Here is a 26,373-nt window from a genome sequence, read left to right on the forward strand (position 1 = left end):
GAACAGCAATGTGATAAATAAATGTAAACATGGTGTCTTGTTTTACAATAAATATACCATAATACATCAAAGTATGACAATGGAATATTGATGTTGAACAATGCTACATGTATCACTTCTAAACAATTGTTAATACTCCTTACAGTATATACATTATATTGTAATCTATTGCTTTTGGCATCATGACACAAGTACCATCTTACAACTTTGAGTCTTTTGGTATCCTCATAAGTGTTCATAGCTTTGGTTTGCCTGTTTTATTTTCACTGTGTATGTTCATCTCTGACTTCCACATACAGAAGTTACAATAGTTTCTGAGGCCAACACAGAAAGTCCTACATCCTTGCCTTCCCTAAATGAGATACACATTCCAGGATTATTGCTACACTCACAGTGAGTGTTGCACAGGGTTGAGGAAAAGTAAACAGAGAAAAAGAGACATTATCTGCCCCCACACCACTTTGATTAAATACACTCACTCTCTCATTTTCACACTCCCTCGTTGCCTGTGTCTCTTTCTCTCCCTCTTGTCTCCCAACCTCTGACCTTTCTACTCCCACTGCACTTCCAACGATGAAAAGAGGGAGAGGAGTGGCAAGGGATGAAGAGAAGGGCCGATTGAGAGAGAGAGAGAGAGAGGAATAGTGGGAGGGGGGAAGGTAGGAGAAATCTAGGGGGAGGGAGGGAGAGAGAGGCGATTGATTTATAGGAGCAGAGGAGAGGGACCAGGGGAGGATGAGAGGCAGGGGGAGGATGGTTGAATGAAGCAGAAAGTGTGTGAGAGAGAGAAGGGAGAAGAGAGGAGGGTCAAGGTTGTAATTGATGGGAGACCTGGCCTACGCCCCCTTCCTCACAGTGGTCAGGGAGCGTGCCAGCCCTCCCTCCATCCATTCCTGTCTCCATGTCCCCCTCCGATGCTCCCACACAGTGTACTGTACTGTTTCTGTGGCCTCTCTTGTGCTCTTAATACACACATTCTCCTCTTCATTTGCTGTTCCCTCCATCCTGTTAGCACCATGACACTCAAACAGACCTGAGGCTGCTCTTCCAGTTTGATGTCAATAGTGGTACATTAACAAAACAACAGCAAACAAATATATTTTATAAAACTAATCACTATTCTGGAGTTTGTCCCTGTTTTCTAAATGTTCCCATTCACACATTGTTGAATATACAGTAAAACACACCTCAGAGCTTTACTAAACTCACTTAAAAACCTTACAAATATTGAACTTCCTCCAACAGCTACAGTTTTCACTGCAAAAAAACATGCTCTAAGCTGATATCTCTCTCTCTTTTGCACACACACAGACAGAATACACACTCTTCCAACAAGCTGCTGTCGTAGCTATTGTTCTCCCAGTTGATCTGACATAGGCAGAACCCATGTCTCCTCTCCTGTTTTGTCTCGCATACAGTATGTGTGTGTGGCCACAAATACCCACAAACATTATGTATTATTGGCAGCTCTGACAGTCGCACAGTTTACACAGCGCACACTGCATCCTTCTGCTGCACGCAGAAACCACATTACGCTTGTCAATAAACTCTTAAAAAGCCATAATTTGCTCACTTTTTTTTATATTACATTTTCTTTTACAAATGATGCTATTGATTTGAACTCTTAGGGCTGTGGTTTGCCCACTAATCCAATATGGGAGTAAAACTATGATGCCTTTTGTCACCCTGCTTCCCTGCTCAACACACATATATCATGCACACAAACACAGACACATGCACACCCACCTAGTCCTACATATATATACATCAAAATGACAGACCACAGCCACCTCATTTGTTGTGGTGGGTGTGAATGTAATACATGAGGTCCCGCTCTACATATGAATAAGGGTAATTTGGGAAATTGATACATCCATTTTCCTATACCTTTTCATTTTTTTATGTATTCAAACTGTGATATATGACAAAGACCAAGAACTATAAAAAGAGCTAAATGTAAGTGTTCCCCTTTGCTTTATTTTGCTGGATATATTAGTTAATATTATATAGTACATTTAACTTTTTAAAGAACTAGTGCATGCTGCAGAGACACTACATATCTCCTGAAACCTTCCCTTGAACTATTGTTATAATATGGAAACCCTAACTAAACCCCATTGTAATGCAGTGGTGTCACAGGAAACAAAAATAATATCAGATTAGGGGGTAAAAATAATCACATTGCAAAAACAGACAATACGAACCACATCAAAGACATTGGTATACTACCTGGTGAAAAATATTAGCACTCTCAACTAACAATCCTTTGCACACACAACATTTAGGAACATTGCCTAGTGTGTTATCCAACCCTTCCGGGTGTATGCATCGTTGCAGCAGGATTGCATAGATGATAATGGTAAGTGGCTAGATCAGTTAGCATCAGAGCTAACTCTGGTTGTCAGGGGCTAGCTCACGGGAGAAAGGTGAAGATAAAGTGGTAAGGGGGGAGTAGGGTGGAGGACATGGAGTAGAGGATGGTGTGTGTGTGTCTGTGTTTGTGTGTGTAGATGCTGTAGTTTACCCCTTAGGGCAAGATCTGCCTCAAATTAGCTTTGTCGCCCTGGGAGACAGAGAGGGTGAGATGAAAAGCAAAAGCAGGTGAGGCAGCAAGGAAGAGTGTGTGTGTATGTTTGTGTGTGTGTAGGACCAAAAGAGAGGGGAGAACAAGCGGCCAGAGGGTCGGTAAACCAGCCTTAAAGTGGAGCCTTTTCTTTATATTTTCTCTTAAACACACACCTGATCGTGTCAATACACATACATGTACACACATCTCTGTGTGTGGAGTATTGAGGAGAGGAGAGGCGTCAACGAGCAGGGGGTAAACTGAAACGAACATGGGGCACCCACCCACCAATATGTAGCAGCTAATTTCTGGAGCAAGGCAATTAAAAGGCCTGACTATATTATGAGAACTTCCCCTCTGGCAATGGCTGTCTGTCCATTTTTAATGAGGTCATAATGATGCGTCAGCTGAAGACCAAAAGGTCACAGGGGCGTGGCTAAAACCTGCCTAGAGAAAGGGTAAAAGGAGAGAACAGAATATTACTGCAGGTAAAATATCTGATGAACAATAATGAAACAGGAGGTTGATTACGATTTGTAACGAATACCTCAGAACATACATTTCAATTGAATTATTTTATTTAACAACTTACTCGCTGTAGTAGATTATTTCATTTGTACAAAACTGACAAGGCAAGACAGACATTCATATTCAGCAGTAATGCTTACAATTGTCACGAACAGAAAACAAAACACTGATCAGACATTTGAACATGAAAGGCTCCGGCAGAGGCACACAGACCACGAGCCAGCAATATTCAGTATGCATGTACATCGTACATATGGTCATATTGACACATTTGCTCCCTTACAACATAGCGGCTTTGATGATGGCACGTCTGATGAATCGTGGTTAAACAGACAGAATGTGTTGAATCCAAACCCGAAGCCTCCATCTCTATATTGCCATAAACGGCCAGCTGGATTCAGATGGTAGACTACGAGAGAGACAAGTCCACAGACTGCAAATATAAACGTTGGCAGACTGCCCCTTACACACACGCACACACACACACACACACACACACACACACACAACACACACACACACACACATACACACACATACACACACACACACACACACACACACACACACACACACACACACACACACACCACACACACACACACACACACACACACACACACACACACACACACACACACACACACAGCTCATGCCAACTTTGGCCATGCTCCCCACGGCCTCTAAGACCTAATGAGTGAGATCGGGTGGAAGGCCCCAGTCTGTGTAAGTGTTGGTGCTGGTGTGTGTGTGTGTGTGTGTTTTCTGTGTATATACAGCTGGCAGTGTGCGTCATGACTCTCTTCATAGCTCAACAGTCCTGCTGCCCACATCTTATTGCTGCACACACATATAGTAATACAATCAAGATGACTGACTGAAAATGTCAGTCATTGCAAATGTTATAAGATTAAATGAAATGACAAGGAAAACACGGTGTGGGCCAACAGATGATTGGTTAATGAATAGTGCAGATGAGATAACGAGAGATGGGAAGGAGAGGATGAAAATAGAGAAAGACTAGAGGAGGAGAGAGCGAGTGATGGGAGGAGGGAGGATACAAGAGGACAGGATGGAGAAACAGAGGAGGGGAGTGCCAGACAACTGGTGGCGTCTGGTGTTCTCCCATGGGAAACTTGTAGCTAAATCTGGCCCTGTAGCGTCTGTCCTGAGTGAGTGTTTGTGTGTGTGACTCTCATCTGGTTGCATCCCAGCTAGAAAAGAGCGATAATGGCAACAGTGTCACGAGAGATCTGCCCAAGTGGTTCCCTTTCTTTCTGTTTGTCTTGAGAGAAGAGGAATAGCAATTTATTTAACAAAAGATTGTATCAAATTTGGAAAGTAAATATAAGTTAAACAACAAAAAGACTTCCGATTGTTAAAATGACATATATTTCTCAGGAACATATTATAACTGAGCAAGTTTGTTCGCTAATGTTGCCAATATTTATTTATTTTTAAATGGTGATAATAAACAGTGGCCTATACTCCGAAATGTTGAATGTACAGTAGTTGTTTAAGTGTATTGGTGTATTTAGTAAGCACAGCCTTTAAATAAATATGTGGAAAAGGCAATATTTTAAAGACCTCACATGGTCACACACATGGCTACATTCGCACAAACACACACACACACATATTCACACACCAGTGACAGCCACCTGCCCGCTGCCTCAGGCAGAGCTGTTCAGATCTGTTCTGGTCTAAACAAACGTCACTGCATGACACCACACACACTCTCCTCTTAACCTCCCCTCCACCCTTTTTAGTTCATGCTCTCTTTATTTTTAAGATCGTTTTTAAGATTTTTTGCCAGATTACATCACCGACTTAAAAAACAATTAGCTGAAGCTGATCTAAATATACCAGATACACGAAAAAGTATCCATATTCCGGTTATTCTTCAGCTTTATATGCACATAGCCTTTTTGTCATGCTATTTCTGCTTCTTCTTCACATGCAGACAATTTATAGACACACATGCACACATACACAAACACATTAGATATAAATGGTTCTGTTGTCTAACCCAATCTATTTGCCCATCAGTTGTTAAACCCACATAGGAAAACCCTTTATGTTATTACATCAACACTGGGGTTTCACAGAAACACCTATACACCTACACACACACACACACACACACACACACACACACACACACACACACACACACACACACACACACACACACACACACACACACACACACACACACACACACACACACACACACACAAGGTGATAACCTGGTCTAAGGTGCAAGAGAGACTTCAACCCTGTTACAACTTCAATTACCATAAAACTGCACTCTCTCCCTCTCCTCGTCTCTGTCTCTTTAAATCTCCGTTCCTCTCGTGCTTGTTGTCATCCTTTTTTCTCTTAGCTGTGATCAACAGAAATCAATCATTTTATTTGTCTTCCTACTCCTCTCTCCACTCAATCCTTCACTCCTCTTCTCGCCCTCTTTCATCCTCTCATTCGCTTATCATATCATTGACCATCTGAAATCAATCCATTTTCTCTCGTCTTTCCTCTTTACATCTCTCTTCTGTCTTTTGTTTTTCATGCTCGCAGCTTCTCTTTTCAAAAGCACTTAGGTGTCAAAGGCATTTCCCTCGCAATCCCTCAACTGTTCAAACACACACGTGTGCGCTGACACAGAGTGACGCCAGTGCGGTGTAAAATCTATGCTGATGTGATCAGTGCAGGTCGTGCTATTGACAGACAACAATATTCCCACGATAGGAAAGACTCACCTTCATCACTGTCACTGTGTGTGTGTGCAGGAGTTTGTGTACAGCATGAGACAAAAGTGTTAAAAAAAACGTGTTTGTTAAAAAAAACATGTATGTAAAATAGATATTAATGATTATATGGTATCAAATACAGTTTATCTGCTGTGTAACGTAACGTAACATAAAAACAGGAACATTTTGATATGTGTATCTGTGCTGTAGAGGGTGTGTGTGTGTGTGTGTGTGTGTGTGTGTGTGTGTGTGTGTGTGTGTGTGTGTGTGTGTGTGTGTGTGTGTGTGTGTGTGTGTGTGTGTGTGTGTGTGTGTGTGTGTGTGTGTGTGTGTGTGTGTGTGTGTGTGTGTGTGTGTGTGTGTGTGTGTGTGTGGTAAGTGACTAAGTGGAGGTGTACTTTTAGTTGACATAATAATTAAAGTATATAATTAAGGCGTATAACCTCTGTGGATTTCATCTTTTCTTTCCTGGGTCTTTCCCTTTCTCTTATTATTCTATTCCTATCTCATTTCCTTTCATCATCCCTCACTTCATCCCTTCTTTTCTCTCTCATTTCATTTCACTTTTGTCTCATTCTTCTTTTGTTTACAAGCCCATCCATTACTCACCTCTCCCCTTCTCCACTTATTTCACAACCTGTGCGCTACTCCTCTCTCCTGTCCTCTTTTTTTTCCTACACTTTCTTTTATCATAATCTTCCATTAATGCCTTTTTTCATTTTTATCTAAATTTTATTTCTTTTCTCTCGCTCTTTTATTCCATTTCTTACCCATTCCCTGTTCAATTATTCTGTACTTCACTTGAGTTTTTTTTTCGCTTTACATTTTTTTCCCTCATCCTTACATTTCCTCTCCCCCCGACTCCTTTTCCTCTCCTTTCCTCACTCCTTCCCTCCTCTCCTCTCTTGCCCATTCTTTATGACTTGAAGGCTCATTTGTTAAGAAGAGGTAGAGCACTCTCACTCTCCCCCTAGCCTCCTCCTGTCCTTTTTTGTGGGCTTTGGAAATATAATTTTCAATTTTTAATTTGATTCATTTAGATTTGATCATTAATCAGTGCTGAGAGAGAGTTAATTTGGTGGAAAATAGATGAGGTAGTTAGAGAGGGCTCTTTATAAAGTGAGCTCAGCTCAGCACTGAGTCTTTTAGGTGTAAGGAAAAGAGAAAGTGAAAAATTGAGAGTCTGCATGTAAGAGAGTGTGTGTGTGTGTGTGTGTGTGTGTGTGTGTGTGTGTGTGTGTGTGTGTGTGTGTGTGTGTGTGTGTGTGTGTGTGTGTGTGTGTGTGTGTGTGTGTGTGTGTGTGTGTGTGTGTGTGTGTGTGTGTGTGTGTGTGTGTGTGTGTGTGTGTGTAGGGGGAAAATGTGTGTGCAATAGACATTAGTAAGAGTACAATTGCTGAGTGTCAACAACTACCAATGTTATGATTATACTTTACATTGGAAACCAGTTGAATGATTATGGCACAAAGACAACATGTAATACATTCACAAGTGATGCTACAATACTGACATGGAAACCCCATTTTTACCCTTTTTTTCAATTTTGTATTATGTATTGCTGTATTTAGGATGAATCTTGAAGCCTTTTTTTATTTATTAGTTTCATATTAATCCATCTCATTCAAACATCCACCTGCTTTCTCTCTGTCTCCCTCTCCTCTTCTGACCAACCACTGAGCCAGGCAGTGAGTGAGCAAGCTGCTTGTCGGGGCTTACCCAAACACATTGGGGATGTGGGTTAGAGAAATGTTGTCTAAATGTGTGTGTGTTTGTGAGAGAGAAGTGAAAGAGTGTGTTTGAATGTGTGAGTGCGTACGACCCCCTGGTGTTAAGAGTTTCTTGACCGTTTGCTGACACTGTCCCCCCCACTGTACCTGGACTGTCAGCCCTTCTGTCTACCTATTTTGGTCTCAAGCACGAACACACACACACACACACACACACACACACACACATACACACACACACACAGAGGCATGTAATGTTCAGTTCACTGGCTTGACTGCTGCCTTGGTCAGTAAGAGCTTTCTAAATGACAACATTACCATAAAATAAATGAGGACACTGTAAGATGGTTTGAATAAAAGCGTGTATCTGTTAAAACACAAATAAAACAGGGAAACTCGTGCTCTCACAATTGCCAACAAAATGCACAAACATGCTCACTGACATTTTTTGTCTTTGCTGCCAATAGGATGTCTTTCTGTTAAATCTCTAAGGTGTGTTGTCTTCGTCATTGTCAGCACATTTTTCAGAGGATTTAAATCTCTCTGTGTTAGCAAATCTCTCTCTTGCTCGCTCTCTCTTTTTGCCCCCTCCTCTTCCTCCTTTCTCTGTCTGTCTATACATTTAGTGCTTACTGTTTTTAATGGATATGCATTGGGAGACCTATGGGAAAGCATTAAACAGAAAGTGTTATCTATATTTTTTGGTCTAATTTTCAGATCTTTATCTGTTGATGAAGGGGATGAACCCTATTGAGCCTTGTTTTTTTTCTGAATGGTATATACAAAAAATCGTGTTAGCTTGTAACATTTGATAGCCCTTTTTTCGTTCCTCCTCTCCTCTCCTCCTCCAGGGTACATGACACCTCTGTCTTCCTTATCCATCTTTAAGTGGTAACCACGGTAACATCCAATCCCTTGAGAGATAGGCCTAATTAAATTAGGACTCCTTTGTGTCAATTAATTAACAAGACAGAGAGAGAGACAGCAACAGAGAGACTGAGATTGGGCGAGAGAGAGAGAGAGAGAGAGAGAGAGAGAGAGAGAGAGAGAGAGAGAGAGAGAGAGAGAGAGAGAGAGAGAGAGAGAGAGAGAGAGAGAGAGAGAGAGAGAGAGAGAGAGAGAGAGAGAGAGACTTTTACTCAAATGGTGTCTCTATAAATTAGTTAGTTGTAGAACAAAAGAGGCAAGCGAGTTTAACAAGCTTGACGATAACATAAAAGTGCCTGCATGCGTAACACACACATGTATGCACTGCAGAAACAGGACAGCTATCACCACTTCACTCCCAGACATATTATGTAATCTCGTTTCCTCTCTTTTATATTCCTTGTATTCTTGTTAACTAATCAAAAGAGTTCAAAAGTCATGCACAGTGTTTTGATACACGTTTTCTGTCCCTTCTTGCAGGTGTTCGTCTGGACAGGGTTCGTGGTGGGAGACAGAAGTATAAACGCCGGATAGATGCGGACAACAGTCCATACCTGAACCCACAGCTGGCTCTGCCTCCCAAGAAGCAATGTAAGAGCACACACACTCACTCAGACTGGTAGCAGTATATGTGACGGCCTTTTTCTCTCCTAGGGTTGAGCAGTGATTCTCAAGGACAGACATTTGCATACTGTCCTTGGTGCATAGTAACTCATCCTCCACAAATTGACATTTGTGCTACAGTGACAATAGCATCTGATAAAGTGTGTAGTGGGAACAATGGAGGACATACCATTGACAGTGCTTAAGGAAAATCATCCCTAGAAATCAACAGAAAAGCTTTAAATTATAGCACATTGTAGCAGGAGTTGATCAGAAGGCAGAAGTACACAACTGCCTTTCCATCAGTCTGTATACTAATTGAGACAGTTGGACATTAAAACAGAATTAAGCACAGAAACACACACACACACACACACACACACACACACACACACACACACACACACACACACACACACACACACACACATAAATAGACTCAGGGTAGTGAGAAGCCCATCTGTTTGGGACCAAGTTTATCTCCCTGTCTCTGCTGCTAGCAGTTTGCGGTCATAATATTTTATACGTATAATATTTCACTATAAAGGTAGTCATTTAGGTCCGGCTGGATTGGCTGCGTTTTTTAAAGAATGAAACCACTGCCAAAACATGATGATTGGAAAAATGAACAAGGGAGAGAGTGAGTGAGAGTAACAGGGGAACAGGTGGAGACAGAGGGAGAGACTGAGCCTAAATGAGAAGGCTTCTCAGAGAGAGAGGGAGGAAGGGAGGAAGGGAGAGAGACGAAGGGAGGGAACAGCCAGAACCCTAATCCGGATTAAATCCAATCTGGCAACCACATCAAACTAGAGTTAGCTCTTTAGCTAAGCGTCTGCTCACACACATGACACACACACGCACACACATATATACACACACATACACACACATACACGCGCAGTGCAGATTGAGCAGTGTTTAGCAGCTTGGTCCCCAAAGCCCATTTTGCTTAAAGCTGGAGCATATTCTGCTTTAGGCCAATATGCTGAATGGCTCCAACACAGCTTAACGGGACTTCTGCACTACTAATCATTGAAATGATTGGATAATATGAGTGTGTGTTTGCATATACAGAGCATTTGTGTGCTCCAGCTAACTAGATGACTTAATTAAACTAGTCTCTAGTCCTGTTATTATATTAACAAGCATTTTTCATGTAAGAAAAATAGTTTTAAAATGAGTTATTTACTAGATTCACCAGTGGGTACTCTAAATATTTATTTAGGATTTCATTTATTTTTATATATTTTCCTAAATGTATGTATGGATACAAATCTCTCAGTGAGCTGAAAACAAAAACTATAGCGTTGATATAGACTTCCTGGGTCTCTCTTGTTCTTTTTCTCTCACACATAGTCAATACACACAAAAAAAATCTTTCTGTCTCACTCAGATACACGCACACAGCCCATCTATCTGTAGCCCAATCCCCAGCCTCAGCGTCCCCATTGATTGTGTGAGAACAGAACAATAGCCCAGGGTTTGGAAATGGGCTTCCATTGATTCTAATTAGGGAAACATTAAATAAGATTTACCCACAGATACTGCACTGTGACTGGGATTGGTTTGGCTCAAACGACCCTGTAGCTGGAGCTAGAGGGAAGAGGATGGAAAGAATATATCTATGAACAAATGTGTGTGTGTTTTTGTGTGTGTATGTAACAGAATTGGGGGCGGAGAGTGTTAGATCAATACACAACTCATCCCCCCAACTCTGTTTCACTCTCTCTTGCTGTTTATCTCTATCTAGCTGTCGCTCTCCCCACTCTTCTTGTCTGTCTTTTACAATCTGTCCATGGCTCTTTTTCTACCTGTCTGTCTTCTCCCAATTTTTTCTTTGCTTATCTGCCTTACTCTTTTCCTCTTTCCCTCTATCCCTCTCTTGCTTTTCTATCCTCTGTTATTATTCCCATGCTTGATTAGTCGGTGGATTAATTTGGAAGCAGGGTATCAGTCTGTTACTAATGGGCCATAGAGATCTCATCACCACATGTCACCATTACCAGCTGAGCTGTTTGGCTTTCAGTATTATCTTTCCCTTCTGTATGTATCAGCGAAGCTTCTTAAAGCAGCAATAAAGAAGACAACATTTTAGGCAACCTGAATCACCAGCTGTAATCACCTTAATGACACCTTGAAGCATCTTCTAAACTGGCTTCAATACATTTTTTATCTTGTGTAATCTATAGTCGTGCTGCCAAATTACTGGAATCAAATCAATTATTTGTTGGTTGATTGTTGCAGAATTCCACAGAACATTACAAAGCATTGTAATCCTCCTAACTGATCTTGTTTCCATTACACACTTTGATATAAAATGGCAAAATACCATCAGCTGACTGTCAGTCTGTTTGTTTGCTGTATATATTATCATTATACTGTACAAAATAGGTATTTGAGATTATTAAAAAAAACACAAGTTTAACATTTTCCATTTGTTTATATTCTTATTTGTATAAAATAATCACACACACACTCTTGTGTACACACACGTATATATGTTATGTACAAAATGCTGTATGTGTGATATATTTAAACTGGATCTGTGTACCGTATACTATGGAGTATATGAAATGTATTGTGTGTTGACTTACAGGCTACATGTCTTCCTATTTTATTCTAGTCTAATTGTCATGTCAGCTACTTTTTTTGCTGCATATTTCAAAACCTTCAGACTTGTTTTATGCCATACCTATGTGTGGACCAGCTTGCGCCCTAATACGGCAAAAATTCACCATCTCTCTGTCTCTGTGTCTTTCTCCTTGTCTGGTGGTCATGTCAGTTGCCTTTGGCTGCCTTGCAGATAACAAAATCGTCTCTCACCTGCTGGTGGCCGAGCCAGAGAAGATTTACGCCATGCCTGACCCGACAGTACCAGACAGCGACATCAAGGCCCTGACTACGCTGTGTGACCTGGCGGACAGAGAGCTGGTGGTCAACATCGGCTGGGCCAAACACATCCCAGGTAGGAAGAAAAATCTGCTGAACCCTGACTTTCACTGTAGACCTAACCTGACTCCATGGTGTGACCGGATCAGACACTCATACGTCCATACATACCTTTTTTTTTCAATTCCAGAGTATAAGAGATTTCGCACATATACAGGATAGACACACATGCTGTGTTTATTGGCAGAGTACACTGTTGGTATCAGCTGCTCCAGATGCAGTTCAGACACGCATCCTACCTACACCTGGTGCTAAGGCGTGACCTTTAACCTTAATCCTCGCACTCAGACGGTCTGAACTGTTGACCCCTCCACCTGACCAACCAAATGCCCTCACTGGTATCACACATTCACACACACCCCAAACACACACACATTCTGACCTCTTGAACCAAACGGTCCAATCCCCTTACATTTGACATGTGTAAATGTGTGTATGGGGATGTTGGTGTGTTGTGAGTCACTGTAACATATATATGACAAAGTCCTTTGAAATTATGACCATAACTTTGTAGAGTTTTTGTAGTCCAAAAATGAAATCAAACAATAATAGAGTACATTTGAAATGTCACAATCTGATGATTAAAAGTACATGTGATATATAAACAGTAAGATGTGTTGTCCATTTAAGCCTATAGCACATGTATGTCACCCTACAGGTCAGCCTAATCTGTTTAAACTAATTCCTCTTAATCTGTTCAAAATTGGATCAGGAGTACAAGAGGAGAAAATGAGATAATGGCAGGAAACACATGAGCTAAACATTTTCTGGAAGAATAAGAAAACAAAAGACTAATGACGAATAAATCTGGCAGTGAAAGCCGAAATAAAGACGGAGCGAGACGTATGAGATGAAAACTATAATCTGGTTTTGGTTTTAGTGAGGGAGCCTGCTGTGACGGCAGAGAGGAGGGAATAGCGGTGTCTCAGATTAACACAGATTAGCACAAAGATTAGTCCCATTGTGGACTGGAAATATTGTTATAGAATAGAATGGAATTACCCCCTGTTGTCAGTGCTAAAACAGTAAAGGGGGTTGTGAGGGTATAGAGGGAAGCACCAGATTAGAGGCATAAATACCACTCAGTCATGCTGCGTAAATCTATAACAATAAAGTCAATGGCGTTGGATAACAGGATCTCCAAATGATATATTTTATATCTTATCAATACATGTGAAAATAACAGAGAAAAAGAGATGATGAGAGTGAGAGATAAAAATGAAAGAGAGATGGGAATATACATTGCTTCTTGTTAGTGTATTGATCCACGTGCTGCTATATGGACAGTAAGCAGACATATATATTGATCCATATACCAAGTATAGCCCTTTGAATATTTATTTGTCTCTTTCAAAACAACATTCCAGCCTCATTCCAATACTATCTCATTTCCTGTAATCTCACTGTCCTGCATTTACTCTTAATGCTTTCTCTTTTAATCCATTTATCTCTCTACCCTATTCTCTCTCTCCTAACCTCTGGGATACACTCAGTGTATATATAACATACACACACAAACAGAACTGCCAGACACATACAATAAACACAATAACATAGATGTGATGTTTATTTAATGTTTTGTTTTGCATTGGGCTTGACGTTTTCTTTACACACACATTTTACAAGTGAATGGACTGAGTTAGCCAGATTATTTGCTGGGGTGATGTGTGTGAGCATGTGTGTGTGTGTGTGTGCAGCTTGCTGTGTTAAGGACAGCGAAGCGCAGCGATTGCTTGGCGGAGGAGAGAAGATGGCGTGATTAGATGAACGAGAAAGGCAATCCACTGCTCACAGAGAAAGATAGAACTCTTCATCTTCCAAGTGTGTGTGTCTGTGTGTGTGTGTGTGTATGTTTGTGTGTGTGTGATGTGAACACCTTATGAAATCCTCATTGTTTACAACACTGAACACTGATCTAATACTCTCTCTCATACACACACACACACACAAACGTACATGTACACACGAAGTGATCTACTGTTCACTCAGGGTGGAAAGGATTGTCAGAAAGAAATACGCCTCCTCAACATTCTTTATCAGACTTCTACACACACACACATGCACACACTCACACACACACACACACACACACACACACACACACACACACACACACACACACACGGCAAACAATAAAGACTATACAATGACTTAAGTTGTGAATAGAATACAATATAATAGACCTATTAACCTCTTTTTAGCAACGTGTTTCACATCTTGTCAAGTGTGTGTGTGTGTGTGTGTGTGTGTGTGTGTGTGTGTGTGTGTGTGTGTGTGTGTGTGTGTGTGTGTGTGTGTGTGTGTGTGTGTGTGTGTGTGTGTGTGTGTGTGTGTGTGTGTGTGTGTGTGTGTGTGTGTGTGTGTGGCACACATCTCTGCTTGCCATGGTACAGTAATTTTTTTAATCAAATTGATGGAGAGAGACAGAGAAACAAAGAGAAAAAAGACAGAGGCAGAGAGAGGAGAGGTGAAGCCAATTTATGCTTCATGATATGGCTGCGCAGCGCTGCATACACACACATACACACACAGCATTCGCACACACAGGCTGCTAACAGTGGTAACAACGTGTCAAGGCGAGCGCCAGGCAGCTAATTTGAAGTCATTAGATGTCTGCCGTACTGGCAACAATTTGTTACGCTCACACACGCGCAAACACACACACAAAAACACGTCGCATACACACACTGAGTTAAGAGCCGTCTGCGGATAGCGAGGAGGCTAAATTGTAAACTAATTTAAACATCACTCAGTGTTAGAGAGGCTGCCTGCAAGACAGGCCCCCGGATAACAAGGCTAGGGTACGTGTGTGTGTGTGTGTGTGTGTGTGTGTGTGTGTGTGTGTGTGTGTGTGTGTGTGTGTGTGTGTGTGTGTGTGTGTGTGTGTGTGTGTGTGTGTGTGTGTGTGTGTGTGTGTGTGTGTGTGTGTGTGTGTGTGTGTGTGTGTGTGTGTGTGTGTGTGTGTGTGTGTGTGTGTGTGTGTGTGTGTGTGTGTGTGTGTTGCTAGTCATGTTTGACACACAGACTCACCCAACCTTAGAGACTTCTGACAACACACATATACACACATATTTCTTTGATTGGTTCTTTTATTCTGAAGCTGTGTATATGTGTGTGTGCACGCTCATTTCCATACTGATATGGCCTATATGCAAACATTTGATATGTCATTAGGAGAGGAAAATGAGGTTTCAGACCCAGTGTGTGTCTCTGGTTATCCCACAAGGAATGGGACTCCATCACACATGTGCCGCTTACACATGCATATGTGTGTGTCGCAGAGATGAAAAGCATGCAAGCACACATAAACAAGTATTTTAATTATTTTTGCTGATTCAAACTGCGGGCAACACACATATTGACACATTTAGTAGATAAATATATGAGCAGTAAACTGTCACTCTCGGGGAAACTGTGGGTATCTGGAAATATTATTGGAGTTATTATTCAGAGGGCGTGAAAGGCTTTGGTGTCCAATAATATGGATTAGTGAAGAGAAGATCTCATTGTAATAGCTCTCATAGCCACAACTCAGGTTGCATATTAGGCTGCATGTGTCAGGTGAGAGGAGGCACATATTTAAACAGCAGCGAATGAGAGGGTGAATTAAAAGAAAGAAAGGCCATTCAAACTGTGCCATTTATCTGTCTGTAGAATTAGTCTTTTCATCCCCTCTTTTCTGTTCCTTATTCCTTCAATGTCTCTCTCTTTTTCTCCATAATAACTAAATGACTACCGGGCAGTCATGCCGGCAGCTCTTATCTAGACTTGCCGACACAAAAGAGAAAGACAGACAGGCGAGCACTTGACTTGACGAAAGAGCAAAGAGCGAACAAATGAACGAATCATGGAACGAGAGCCAGAACCTATAACACCGTCGATTTTACCAGAACCAGGGGCCTTGCCATTAGGGTTTTTTTTTTTTACAACCCCCTCCCCCCTTCATTCTTTCTTTATTCAAGGAAGAAATTGCTCTCAGGCTGCCCCCCACTTCCCCTCAGCTATTCTCTTGCTTCCCTATCTCCTCTTACTTGCTCTTTCTTTTCTTACAGTCTTTTCTCCCTCTCTTTCTTACGTTCCCTTTTCAATTTTGACGCTCAGGATAAGCGGTCTGTGTGTCGGCAGTAACGCAGTATGATTGAGCTGTAAAAAACGGGGGGAAGGGAGGTGAGGGGGGGGGGGGGGTTTGCTGTCTGTCTATTCATTTAATCGGCCTTTATGGAGATATAGGAGAAGGGGTTTGGGTGCTGGTCGGGGTGACGGGATAGTAGGTGGAGAGGGAAGTCCCCTTGTCTCATGTTCTGCATACTTCATCTTTCTCTCTTTGTTATCATGTCTTCTTTCGCTTCCTTTCTCTTACTCCTTGTTTGGATTTAGGAGTGAGCACGAGTGTTGAAATACCCAACAGTACTGCTGAAAACATGAATTAGGATTTAGGTAAACTAAAGTGAATGTTTACAAGAGAGATGTGAGTGTGAATGGAGCACAGGGAGGTCACATACATTAGCTCAGTATAACCTGGATACTCCCAAAGAGCCTTTAATACAATACTATTGTGACCCGGTGGCTAAATATCCCCCACCCCTCCAACCTCTTGTGTGACCTCCCTCTTTCTCTCTCTATCTACTACTGGCTCCCCTCATTTTCTCCCCCTCTCTGATCTGACCTCCCACCCTCTCTCCCTCTATGGTATCCTTAACCTCTTCATTATCAAGTCAACCTCATCTCTCAACCCCTCTCCCATTTCACACCTCCCTTCTTCTCTGATCGTCACCATCCTTCTGTCTGTCTGGATCTCTCTGCTGATTAAGCAATTGGGGTTTATTGAGTCCAAGTGTAGCCCTCGATTTAAAAACAGTATGATCGTCGACCCATCAATCAGAACTCTTGTTAAAATATACGTTTTTGTCTTTTAACAGAGTAATCATTGAGGCACTCAATGAGCAAAGCCCTCCTTTATCTTTACCTCCACTGTTGTTTTGATATACCCTTTCTCTTAGTTTAAGTCATGGTATAACTGGGTTTCACTTAGAGATGAAGTCAACCAGTTGAACAGTTGGTCCTTCAGACTCTCAGACAGTCAGTCAGTTAGTTAGCCAATCAGACAGTCAAGTAACTGCACAGCCAGTCAATCAACCAGAAACACAGCCAGTCAGTCGGCAAATATTGATTAATAGAAGTGTCCTGCTCCTTTTAGCAAATCAAATGTTAAGTCTGAGCAGCCAAGGGGAACCTCTACACACACACATGCACATGGATACACACATCCTTGACTCGGAAAGTGCAGCTTTCTAAATTAACACAGACACACATTATAACACTTCAAAATGAACTTGAAGACATACAGAATCGCGCTGTGTGTGGGTGTGTGTGAGAAATGTAGAATCCCAGACTAGTGATGATGTCACTCTCTGGCCCTCCTTATTAACTCTGGTGTTGTCATCAATCAGCAAAGAGGTTTGTTTGGCTTTGGGTAGTAAATCAGATGAGAAACATCTCTCCAGCACCACTCACACAAACAAACACACACATTTTATTATTTTCCGATTGCTAAGTCAATGAGTTTTATTGCCATGAAACTTCTGATACAATATTTCATACTCCTTTCCTTATTGCTGTCCTTCCTCTGTGGTCTTTCTGTCTCACAGTGCCATTAGTCTCTATAATAAAACGACTGGTCTAGGTACACTGGTGCATGTAAACACATGAAAACCGCTACACGGAAATACACATGGACACACAGATACACACACAAACGCACTAGCAGATTTGCCCCCATTCTGTCGTCTAAGGCTAGTTCACCTTGACAGTCACAGCATGCTGGGTGCCGTCTTAAAACACAAACACTGCACGCAAATATACAGTCCATTCACATAGACATTCAGCACAGTGTAAATACAAAGAAAAACAAGGCAGTGTTCAGGCATAGACATAAGCACAAGTTTGTTAAGGCAAAACAAGCATAAGGGACACAATAACACAATGTTTCAAAAGATAAGTGAGGGTATAACATTTTTAAAAAAAGCACATAACACCATGTGTATTTAGTCAAACGTAATTTCAGGTAAAGATATAGATAGTCCGTCATTGTAGTGAAATAACTGATCTGCACTTTCGAGATTCAACTCATAAATATTACAAACATTATTATGAACTTTCAGAATCTGATTTAGTTCATTGCTTCATTCAATTTAGTTTCTTTGTGCTCTCTAGTACATATCTTCCTGTTTGTGTTTCCAGTTGCTGTTGATTTTCTCTGAGATCTGTTGGATGTGTTTGATTTCCATTTCAGCTCATCCCTGAGCTACATAATATATTTAGAGGTTGATGTCGTCAAGTATGTGTGTTTGCTTATGTGTGTGTGTGTGTTTGTCTGTTTCATTGTCCACATTTGTGCATAAGAGACATCTTATTTTCCAATGCACAATCGCCATGGTTTCCTCCTGCAGCCCATACAAACAAACACACTCCTGTTTGCAGATGAAAACAAATATTGATGAAATCAAATTAGGAAAAGAATATTTGATATCTGAGCTTAATGTTTGGATTAAGTTGGGCTTTCTTTATTGGATTAGGCCTGTGGGTATTGGAAGGCTGTCATCGAGATAACAGTGGAGGGAAAACCTTTTCTCTTTTTTGTGCATTGCTTTTCTTTTGTCCTTTCTACTCTACTTTCAGTTTTTATTTTAAAATAAATGACAGTTATTCTGTCAAGTTTTATTGTCATATAAGGGTGACATTAGTGTAATGGTTACACAAACACTGCAATGTGAATTTTGCAAATAAGAGCCCACATTTTGTAAAAAATAAATATATTGCTACCATATTGTTACATATGAATGATACATTGTTGTTATCGCAGGTATAAAAAGGGTGCAATAATAACAATAAAATACATAGATAGATACAAATGATATGTCAGTTGTGAAGGAAAGTTCACCCTCCATTTGTTTGTGTGAAATATCTGCAGATTTATGGACAAAAAAAAGGTTATTTTCTCTATGTAGTCCTGGTTTTGTGAAGGAAATTGCATTATTTGATAAAAACACTAACACACATCCACACAAAGGTGCCTACATATTCAGCCTCTGATGGCACGTTCGGTCTGTGTTGACTCTCCTGTCTGTCCGATGCCCTGTGTTTGTTTTGTCCTCACCGTGTTGACAGTGTTTCCATGACAATGTGCCTGTGATGACACTTGAGAACACATAGCTAAAGGTGCTAGCTTTAAAAACACTCTTTGTTTTATTCACACACACACACACACACATTAGTTTTACCTCCATCAGGTCACACCTTGGTGGCGACATATACCTTATGCCTTTAGAGTTGAGCGACCTGACACATCCTACGGACACACACATGCACACACACATGCACACACAACATGCAACATGGTGCCAGCTGTCTCTGAATCCCTGTGTGTCACACCATCAGACCTGAATTCAAAATGAAAAGTCACTTGAAGAAAATATGATCATTAAAATAATACCATAATCAACAATACCTTTACTAATATCATCAAAAGTCAGTAGGATTAACAAGTCAATTAAATACATGTACAGTATATTAGGAAAAACACTGATTTAAAAGTGTTATGTGGTAAAAAAAACGTGTTGTTTTCAGATCACTGCCCTTGATTAATAGTAATTCAGATTCTAATCTCAATCAAAAATGCTGGTCATGAAATGCATTCAGTAAAGTGAAAGTGAGAAAAAAAACACAAATATTGAAGTCATGAGATTTGCGCTCAGCAGCCCATTGCTGTTTTTCTTATTAGTTTGATTACATTAGCAAATCAAATTCATTTGTGTATCCGCCTTTGAGACACAGCCTGCAATCTGAGTATACTGACTAATCTGCATCAAATAATGTCTGTCACACACACAAAACACACACCAGGGAGAAGCCGCATACATACGCCAGCACACAAGCAAGCAAACACAAACATCATAAACACACCCATGAACACTGGTACATTTCTAGAGTAGCACCCGTACGCAGTGAATGTGCACGGATGCACACATACACAGACGTGCACAGTTTTATAATATGTGACATCAGACAAGCAGTAACGAATAAATCAGCACACCATCTGAGCCCATCATCATCTAAGTCATCACTAGCAAACAGTCAGCTTTTACTACTTTCAATTTGTGTGTGTGTGTGTGTGTGTGTGTGTGTGTGTGTGTGTGTGTGTGTGTGTGTGTGGTGTGTGTGTGTGTGTGTGTGTGTGTGTGTGTGTGTGTGTGTGTGTGTGTGTGTGTGTGTGTGTGTGTGTGTGTGTGTGTGTGTGTGTGTGTCTGGGAAAGAGAGAGAGAAAGATGTGATGTGATATGATATGATATGCTGGCGGGGCATAAAGATAGATGATCATAATTACGCACAGGCCAAACTCCATTTCAAATCATCATCATCCTATTCTATCTGTTGGGGCACACATGTACACACACACACACACACACACACACACACCAAAAGCAATATAAAGAGTTCACACACACATACATGGAGTCACAGACACCCACACACACATACATATCACACACCTATGCATGCAGCAAATGTAGTGGAAGGAGGGACAGGCTTGTCATGGCATCACATTATTTCTGTAGGTTCATGCAAAGTTCACAGACAGGCAGGAAATAGTTATTCTCTCTCAGTCCACCTCCCCTTTATCCATCTACCTTTCCTCTCTGTTTCTGACCCTATCTTCCCTTTTCTCACCTTTTCACTCAGTCTTTCTATTTCTCCTCCTACCTATGCCTTCCGCTCCCTCTCATAGCCATGTCAGTGATCCTCACCTCCTTCTCTTTCCTCCTTTTTCTTCTTCCACTTTTTGTTTATTCCTCACTCCCTCTTTACTCTCCCTCTCTCTGCCTGAGGCTCCCCCTTCTCTGCCTTCCACATTCCTCCTTTCTCCCAGCACCCTCTGTCTCCATCTTTCTCTCTCGACCCCATCCTCCACCCATCATTCTTAAATAACAGTCTGGAGGATTCATCCTTTCCATCAGGGAATAAGCAGGTGGGAAAATAGGATTGGAGCGTGCCTGTCACCAGCTGGGGACGACTTATGGTAGGGGCACACAACACACACACACAGAGGCAAATTATATATTTCATATTTACAGGTATAAACACACAAAGAAGGTAACAAATTGTAAACATAAAGAAGAAAACACCTGCATACAGGCAACAGTTTAGTACTGCCCCTCGTCATGTGGGTGGCCCAGCAGTGTTGGACGAATGCATTGTTAATCTTTATAAAACTCACTTCCCACCATCTCTGTTGTGGAGGACCATGTCTGTGGTCTCAGTGTGTCACTGAGCATTCACATGCACACACCAAACACACACACACAGAGAAATAACAATGTGTGTATTTGTGTGTCTATTTAATCTTGATGGGATGTTTCGTCTGCAGGCTGCTATCACAGCTGGCTGCCTTATTGTCTCGGTCAGACTTATGGGTATGTGCGAGTGTGTGTGTTTGTGTGTGTGAGTGAGTGTGCTTCTCTGTGTGGTTTTGCCTGTATGCGTTTTTCAGTTTGCGTTCACCTTTTAGTCTCATGCATGCTTACCTACAACTTTTATCTCTGCTCTTGTATTGGCAAACAATTGATCTCTGATACATCTAAACACTATATACCTACATGAACAATATGTACACGTGCAAGCGTGTGTATTGTGCATGTGTGTGTGCTGTCCATCAAGCCACACACACAGCCCTACCAAACCATTGGCTTGGTTGCTGATGATGACATATGAGTTCCTGGCCTTGGTAATGGCTGTTAAATCTCATAATTACACGCTTCTTTATTGCAATGCATAATGACCCCGCAGCACTATTGGACAATTAATTAACATTTTCAGCCCAGGCTTTTTCAGGCCCAGATGAGGAGGTGGAATGAGGTCTAATGTCCGTGTCTTGGAGCTAGGACATTAAGGCGCGATGCTGCAGGAGACAAGACTGTCTCTGTGTGCGCATTCGTTTTCATCTCTGTCTTTCTTTCAGTCGGGGCATGTCTCTCTCATTCCCTCTGTTCTCTCTCCTCATTGCTCCATTGTTGAGCCCTTCCTCTCCATGCTTGTCCTGGATGATGATATTTGAGACCATATCTCTAATCTGTGAATGGTAAATTAATCCCTGTGGAGTTTCTCTCTCCATGGAAAGCTACGGGGGGATTAGGAAGATAGAATCAACACAGCTTCATAATCTCACATACAGACACCGGGCTTGGACAGGGACCATTGGGTTTTGTTTTAAAGCAACAATCAGCAAGTTTCTATTCATCAATCAATAACCCATTGTATTGCAAAATGTTTTTTTGCAACAGTGATACAACCTGTGACAACAAAGATTGTTTTATAATCATCTTTGAAAACAAATAAATGTCTCCTGCCTAGTTAAGTTTAAATTAGCTTGTAGCTTGGACTATGGATTTTGTCTTTTCAGTAGAATATGTTATGGCAGGATATTGTTCTGAAAAGGTAATCCACCAAAAGATCAATAGACTGCCACAACCCAGTTAATTGAACAAGCTGGGGAAATGAATTAATCACAGGATAGATAGATAGACAGATAGATAGATAGATAGATAGACAGAGTCTTGAGTGTGTTTTCAGTAAGTAAGTCACATCATGTCCAGCTGTCACATGTTATATACTTTAACCTGTACAACAAATATAGGTATTATGTCCTCTTTAGTTTTTTCATATTTTGGCAACAGTGCAAAAGGCTTCTCAGTTTTCTGTACACATGGTTAATTTCCCTGACAGATTTGTGTGCACATGCTAACACACTGAGTGTTTCCTGCTTGCATCAGCATTGTATTGAATGATGGAGAGACAGGATGCAGAGTTAGAGGATGACAGGAAGAAATAGTGAATAATATCCTTAATTTACATGAAGTTTATTTCACCAAGACACTCTCAAGCAGAGCAGACGAGTCACTTGAGCCGCACTCTTGACTATATACAGAGAAAATAAAGACATGGCCCCAGTGGAGCTCGCTGTGGCTCGTGCCCACACACACACTCACCCACACACTCCTTGACATGGCCCTGGCGGAGCTAGAAGTGGGTAATTAAAATGTAAATATTGATATTTTATTATTTGAAATGCCTCCACTGCATTGCTCTTAATGTCACTCCATCTGTCGTCTCCATAGAGACTCGGGGTTGCCCTCAACGACCGGCTGCCCCCACCCAAGCCACCGCAACGGCTTTAACACTCGACACACATATCTCTGTTGCAGCGTCTTCATTTTGGCTCTAATTAAGTGTTAAATATTAGCACCCGCAACCACAGAGGCAGCACACACCACACAAGTGCACACAGAGAATACAGCACACGACCCTCTCTCCACCTCTGTCTCTCTCCCCCTGACTCTCTCTTTCACGCACACACATGGACACACACACAGAGCACTCATCCCCACTACAGCAATGGGAAGATTTTAAGTGTTAATCTTGCAGTGGTGCTGATGGTGTCTAATGTATGCAATTAACAGTCAGCCAGGGCTGAGGGTTTGGTAATTAGCTTGCTGTTCACACTGATTAGAGGCTACTGCAACCCTATGACTGCTCCTCTCTCCCCGAGGCCGCACACAGAGAAATGGGGGGTATGGAGGAAGGAGAGGGGGAGGGTGAAAGGGGAGAGAAATAGAAAAAGGAGATTTTAGCCAACAATATAAGAGGGGATGAAGGTGAAGATGATGACAACTTTGTGTGTGCAATATGGAAAAGTAACTGATTGTGTACCAAAATTCGTGTTTTTTACAATATTTGTCAGCTATCATGCATTGTACATTTACAGTATTTGCAACTCAAACGGAAGACCAGTATAGTAACCAGGCATTTAGTGAATAAAATCGATTGTTAAATGATAAGTCCTAACCCCAATCCTAACCAGTTCTCAACTAGAATACTTTGATACAAAATGAAACCAACATTATGCTCGTGTGTAAAGGATGTGAACAAAAGGCTTCTTAACATCCCTTTTCGACATGTTTCAACACATGCAAAAATATGTCTGCTTTAATATTAATTTGTGTTGGATATATTTTTTCCACATGAGGGTTGAATTATTTGTTTAAAAATCTAAAAATTAGCATTTTGTCCTTCTCTCCCGTTTGAGAAAGCTGGAATTTATGATATGCAAATTATTTGAACTTCCAACCTGTTGTTTTGTCACAAAATGCTAATTGTACGAACATTGTTTAAGGTGAGCACTGAGAGATGTTCCTCCTTTGTCTGATTAATGTAAAAACAGACTCCTAGTATCAAACTCTGCACAAGGCGAATATCCAAGTAAAGTACTAAACATTTTTAAACATTTTTGTGGAGGACAACCTTTAATCTTTAAGTTTTCTTTGTTTTTCTTTTGCAACAACGTTATGTGATTTTTGTATTTTTTAAGTAAGAAAATATGTATAACAGTACATACTCAACTTATTGATAAATAACCCTTTTGATTGTCTAAGAGACTATGTGTGTATATGGTGTGTGTTTGTGTGTGTGTGATTGCCCTGTATGAGTGTCTTTAAACCCCTCTAAATTAGCTGGTTCTCTTGGTAGATTTGTTTCCATTTCGTTGCGCATCTCTGTGTAATTGGGTCAGCTGGTGTGTGTGTGTGTGTGTGTGTGTGTGTGTGTGTGTGTGTGTGTGTGTGTGTGTGTGTGTGTGTGTGTGTGTGTGTGTGTGTGTGTGTGTGTGTGTGTGTGTGTGTGTGTGTGTGTGTGTGTGTGTGTGTGTGTGTGTGTGTGTGTGTGTATCTTGTGTGTTTTGTTTCAGCTTGGCCAAGGCCATCACAGGGGGTCCGTGTTCATTTGGGCCGGCGTCTGGCCGTATGGTACAAAACAGTTTGAAATGTACACACACACACACACACACACACACACTCACACACAAACACACACTCAAAAAGCATCTCAAGGGAGCACTTGTGTTACACAGCATGCGACAATGTGCACCTACACAAATTTAAACACAAACACGTACAAGTGGTATGAGAGAGAACACTGAAACATTATAACACAGGGTGCATACAGAACATGCACACACACACACACACACACACACACACACACACACACACACACACACACACACACACACACACACACACACACACACACACACACACACACACACACACACATGCAGTGCAGCGATGTGCTGGTAACTGTTGGACACTTCACGTGTCCTAATGCAATCTCTCTCTCAGTGGGCCAGAAGACTTAAGTCTGTCCCCTGCCGAACACAATATGTGTACATGCTGCACATAGACAGTTCCACTATTCTCCTCGCACATACAATCAGCAGCCGCCATAAAACAGTTTACATCACAGGTCTGTATTCCTCTTTTATAATGCCTCCTTACTTTACTTTTTAAATGATAATATGGTAAGTGTTTATTACATGTCAATCTCACATGTGACTTACATTTGTTGTGGCATTGTTGGACAGCACATGTGCTTTCTACTAATTCTTTCAATGAGGAGCTCTCGGCCAGGAAGCATTCACAGTACACATCCACTACACCCTTACGGAGCTTAGTATGAATTCAGATTTGCTGTATGTGTGAAGTTCATTCTTACTACCTCAAGACCGATAACTCTTGATAAGTGTGTGAGTTTTTCGCTGTTAAATTGTTGAGACAGACTGAGAAGTTTCCTGTTAAATATTTCACGAGGCCATGATCAAATAGGTCAGAGAGCAGTGTCGCTGTTAGCAGAGCAAGCAGGTGCTCAAAGAATGTGTAGATGCACAACAGAAACATGTATTACATTAAAAGCATGGGGAAAGAGGCATATTTTGATCAAATCAAATGGTTACTGAAACACCATATAAAGAATCCGTCCTCTTCAACCAAGACACAAAACCAATAACCGTATTTACTTATTTTCCGAAAGAAAAATGCCAACACCATCTCTCTCCCCTAATTTGCAACTATATCTATCATAGACTGCATTTTTGCTAAAAATGTGTGACGACATTGTCAGAGCTTCTGAAAATGGACACAACGTCTGACTTTCCGAGCACTAATGGCTTATTCTGTCCATGCCGCAGTGTCACACCGGGGGTTAAGTTGTTAGTTGGCTCATTCAAATCAAATGTGGTCCAGCAACGCTGAGCTGACCTGCTTCTCTGCTGGCAGCACCCCGGCCATACACACACACACACACACACCAGGGCACACACCTTCCTTGTCTTCTTGAAATGTCAGTTTCAATTCCCAACAATATATTAAGCTAAATCAGCAATCAAAATGTTGTTGTGAGGTAAAAATCAACACTTAGAGGTATTCATTATTCATTT

General features: G+C 41.2%; 1 protein-coding gene across 7 annotated transcripts in view; it reads left to right on the forward strand.

Moving 5' to 3' along the window:
* esrrga (estrogen-related receptor gamma a) overlaps positions 1 to 26,373 on the forward strand; it is a 140,921-nt gene that overhangs the window by 100,020 nt on the left and 14,528 nt on the right. For 6 of the 7 annotated variants that reach the window (XM_034116887.1, XM_034116888.1, XM_034116890.1 and 3 more), the window contains 2 exons: positions 8,979 to 9,089; positions 11,884 to 12,066. In XM_034116887.1, the coding sequence (XP_033972778.1) occupies positions 8,979 to 9,089; positions 11,884 to 12,066 (294 nt within the window). The remainder of the gene's footprint in view (positions 1 to 8,978; positions 9,090 to 11,883; positions 12,067 to 26,373) is intronic. The other variant, XM_034116892.1, reaches the window with a different exon arrangement.

The sequence above is a fragment of the Trematomus bernacchii genome, unplaced genomic scaffold (genome assembly GCF_902827165.1).
Source record: "Trematomus bernacchii unplaced genomic scaffold, fTreBer1.1, whole genome shotgun sequence".
Taxonomy (NCBI): Eukaryota; Metazoa; Chordata; class Actinopteri; order Perciformes; family Nototheniidae; genus Trematomus; species Trematomus bernacchii.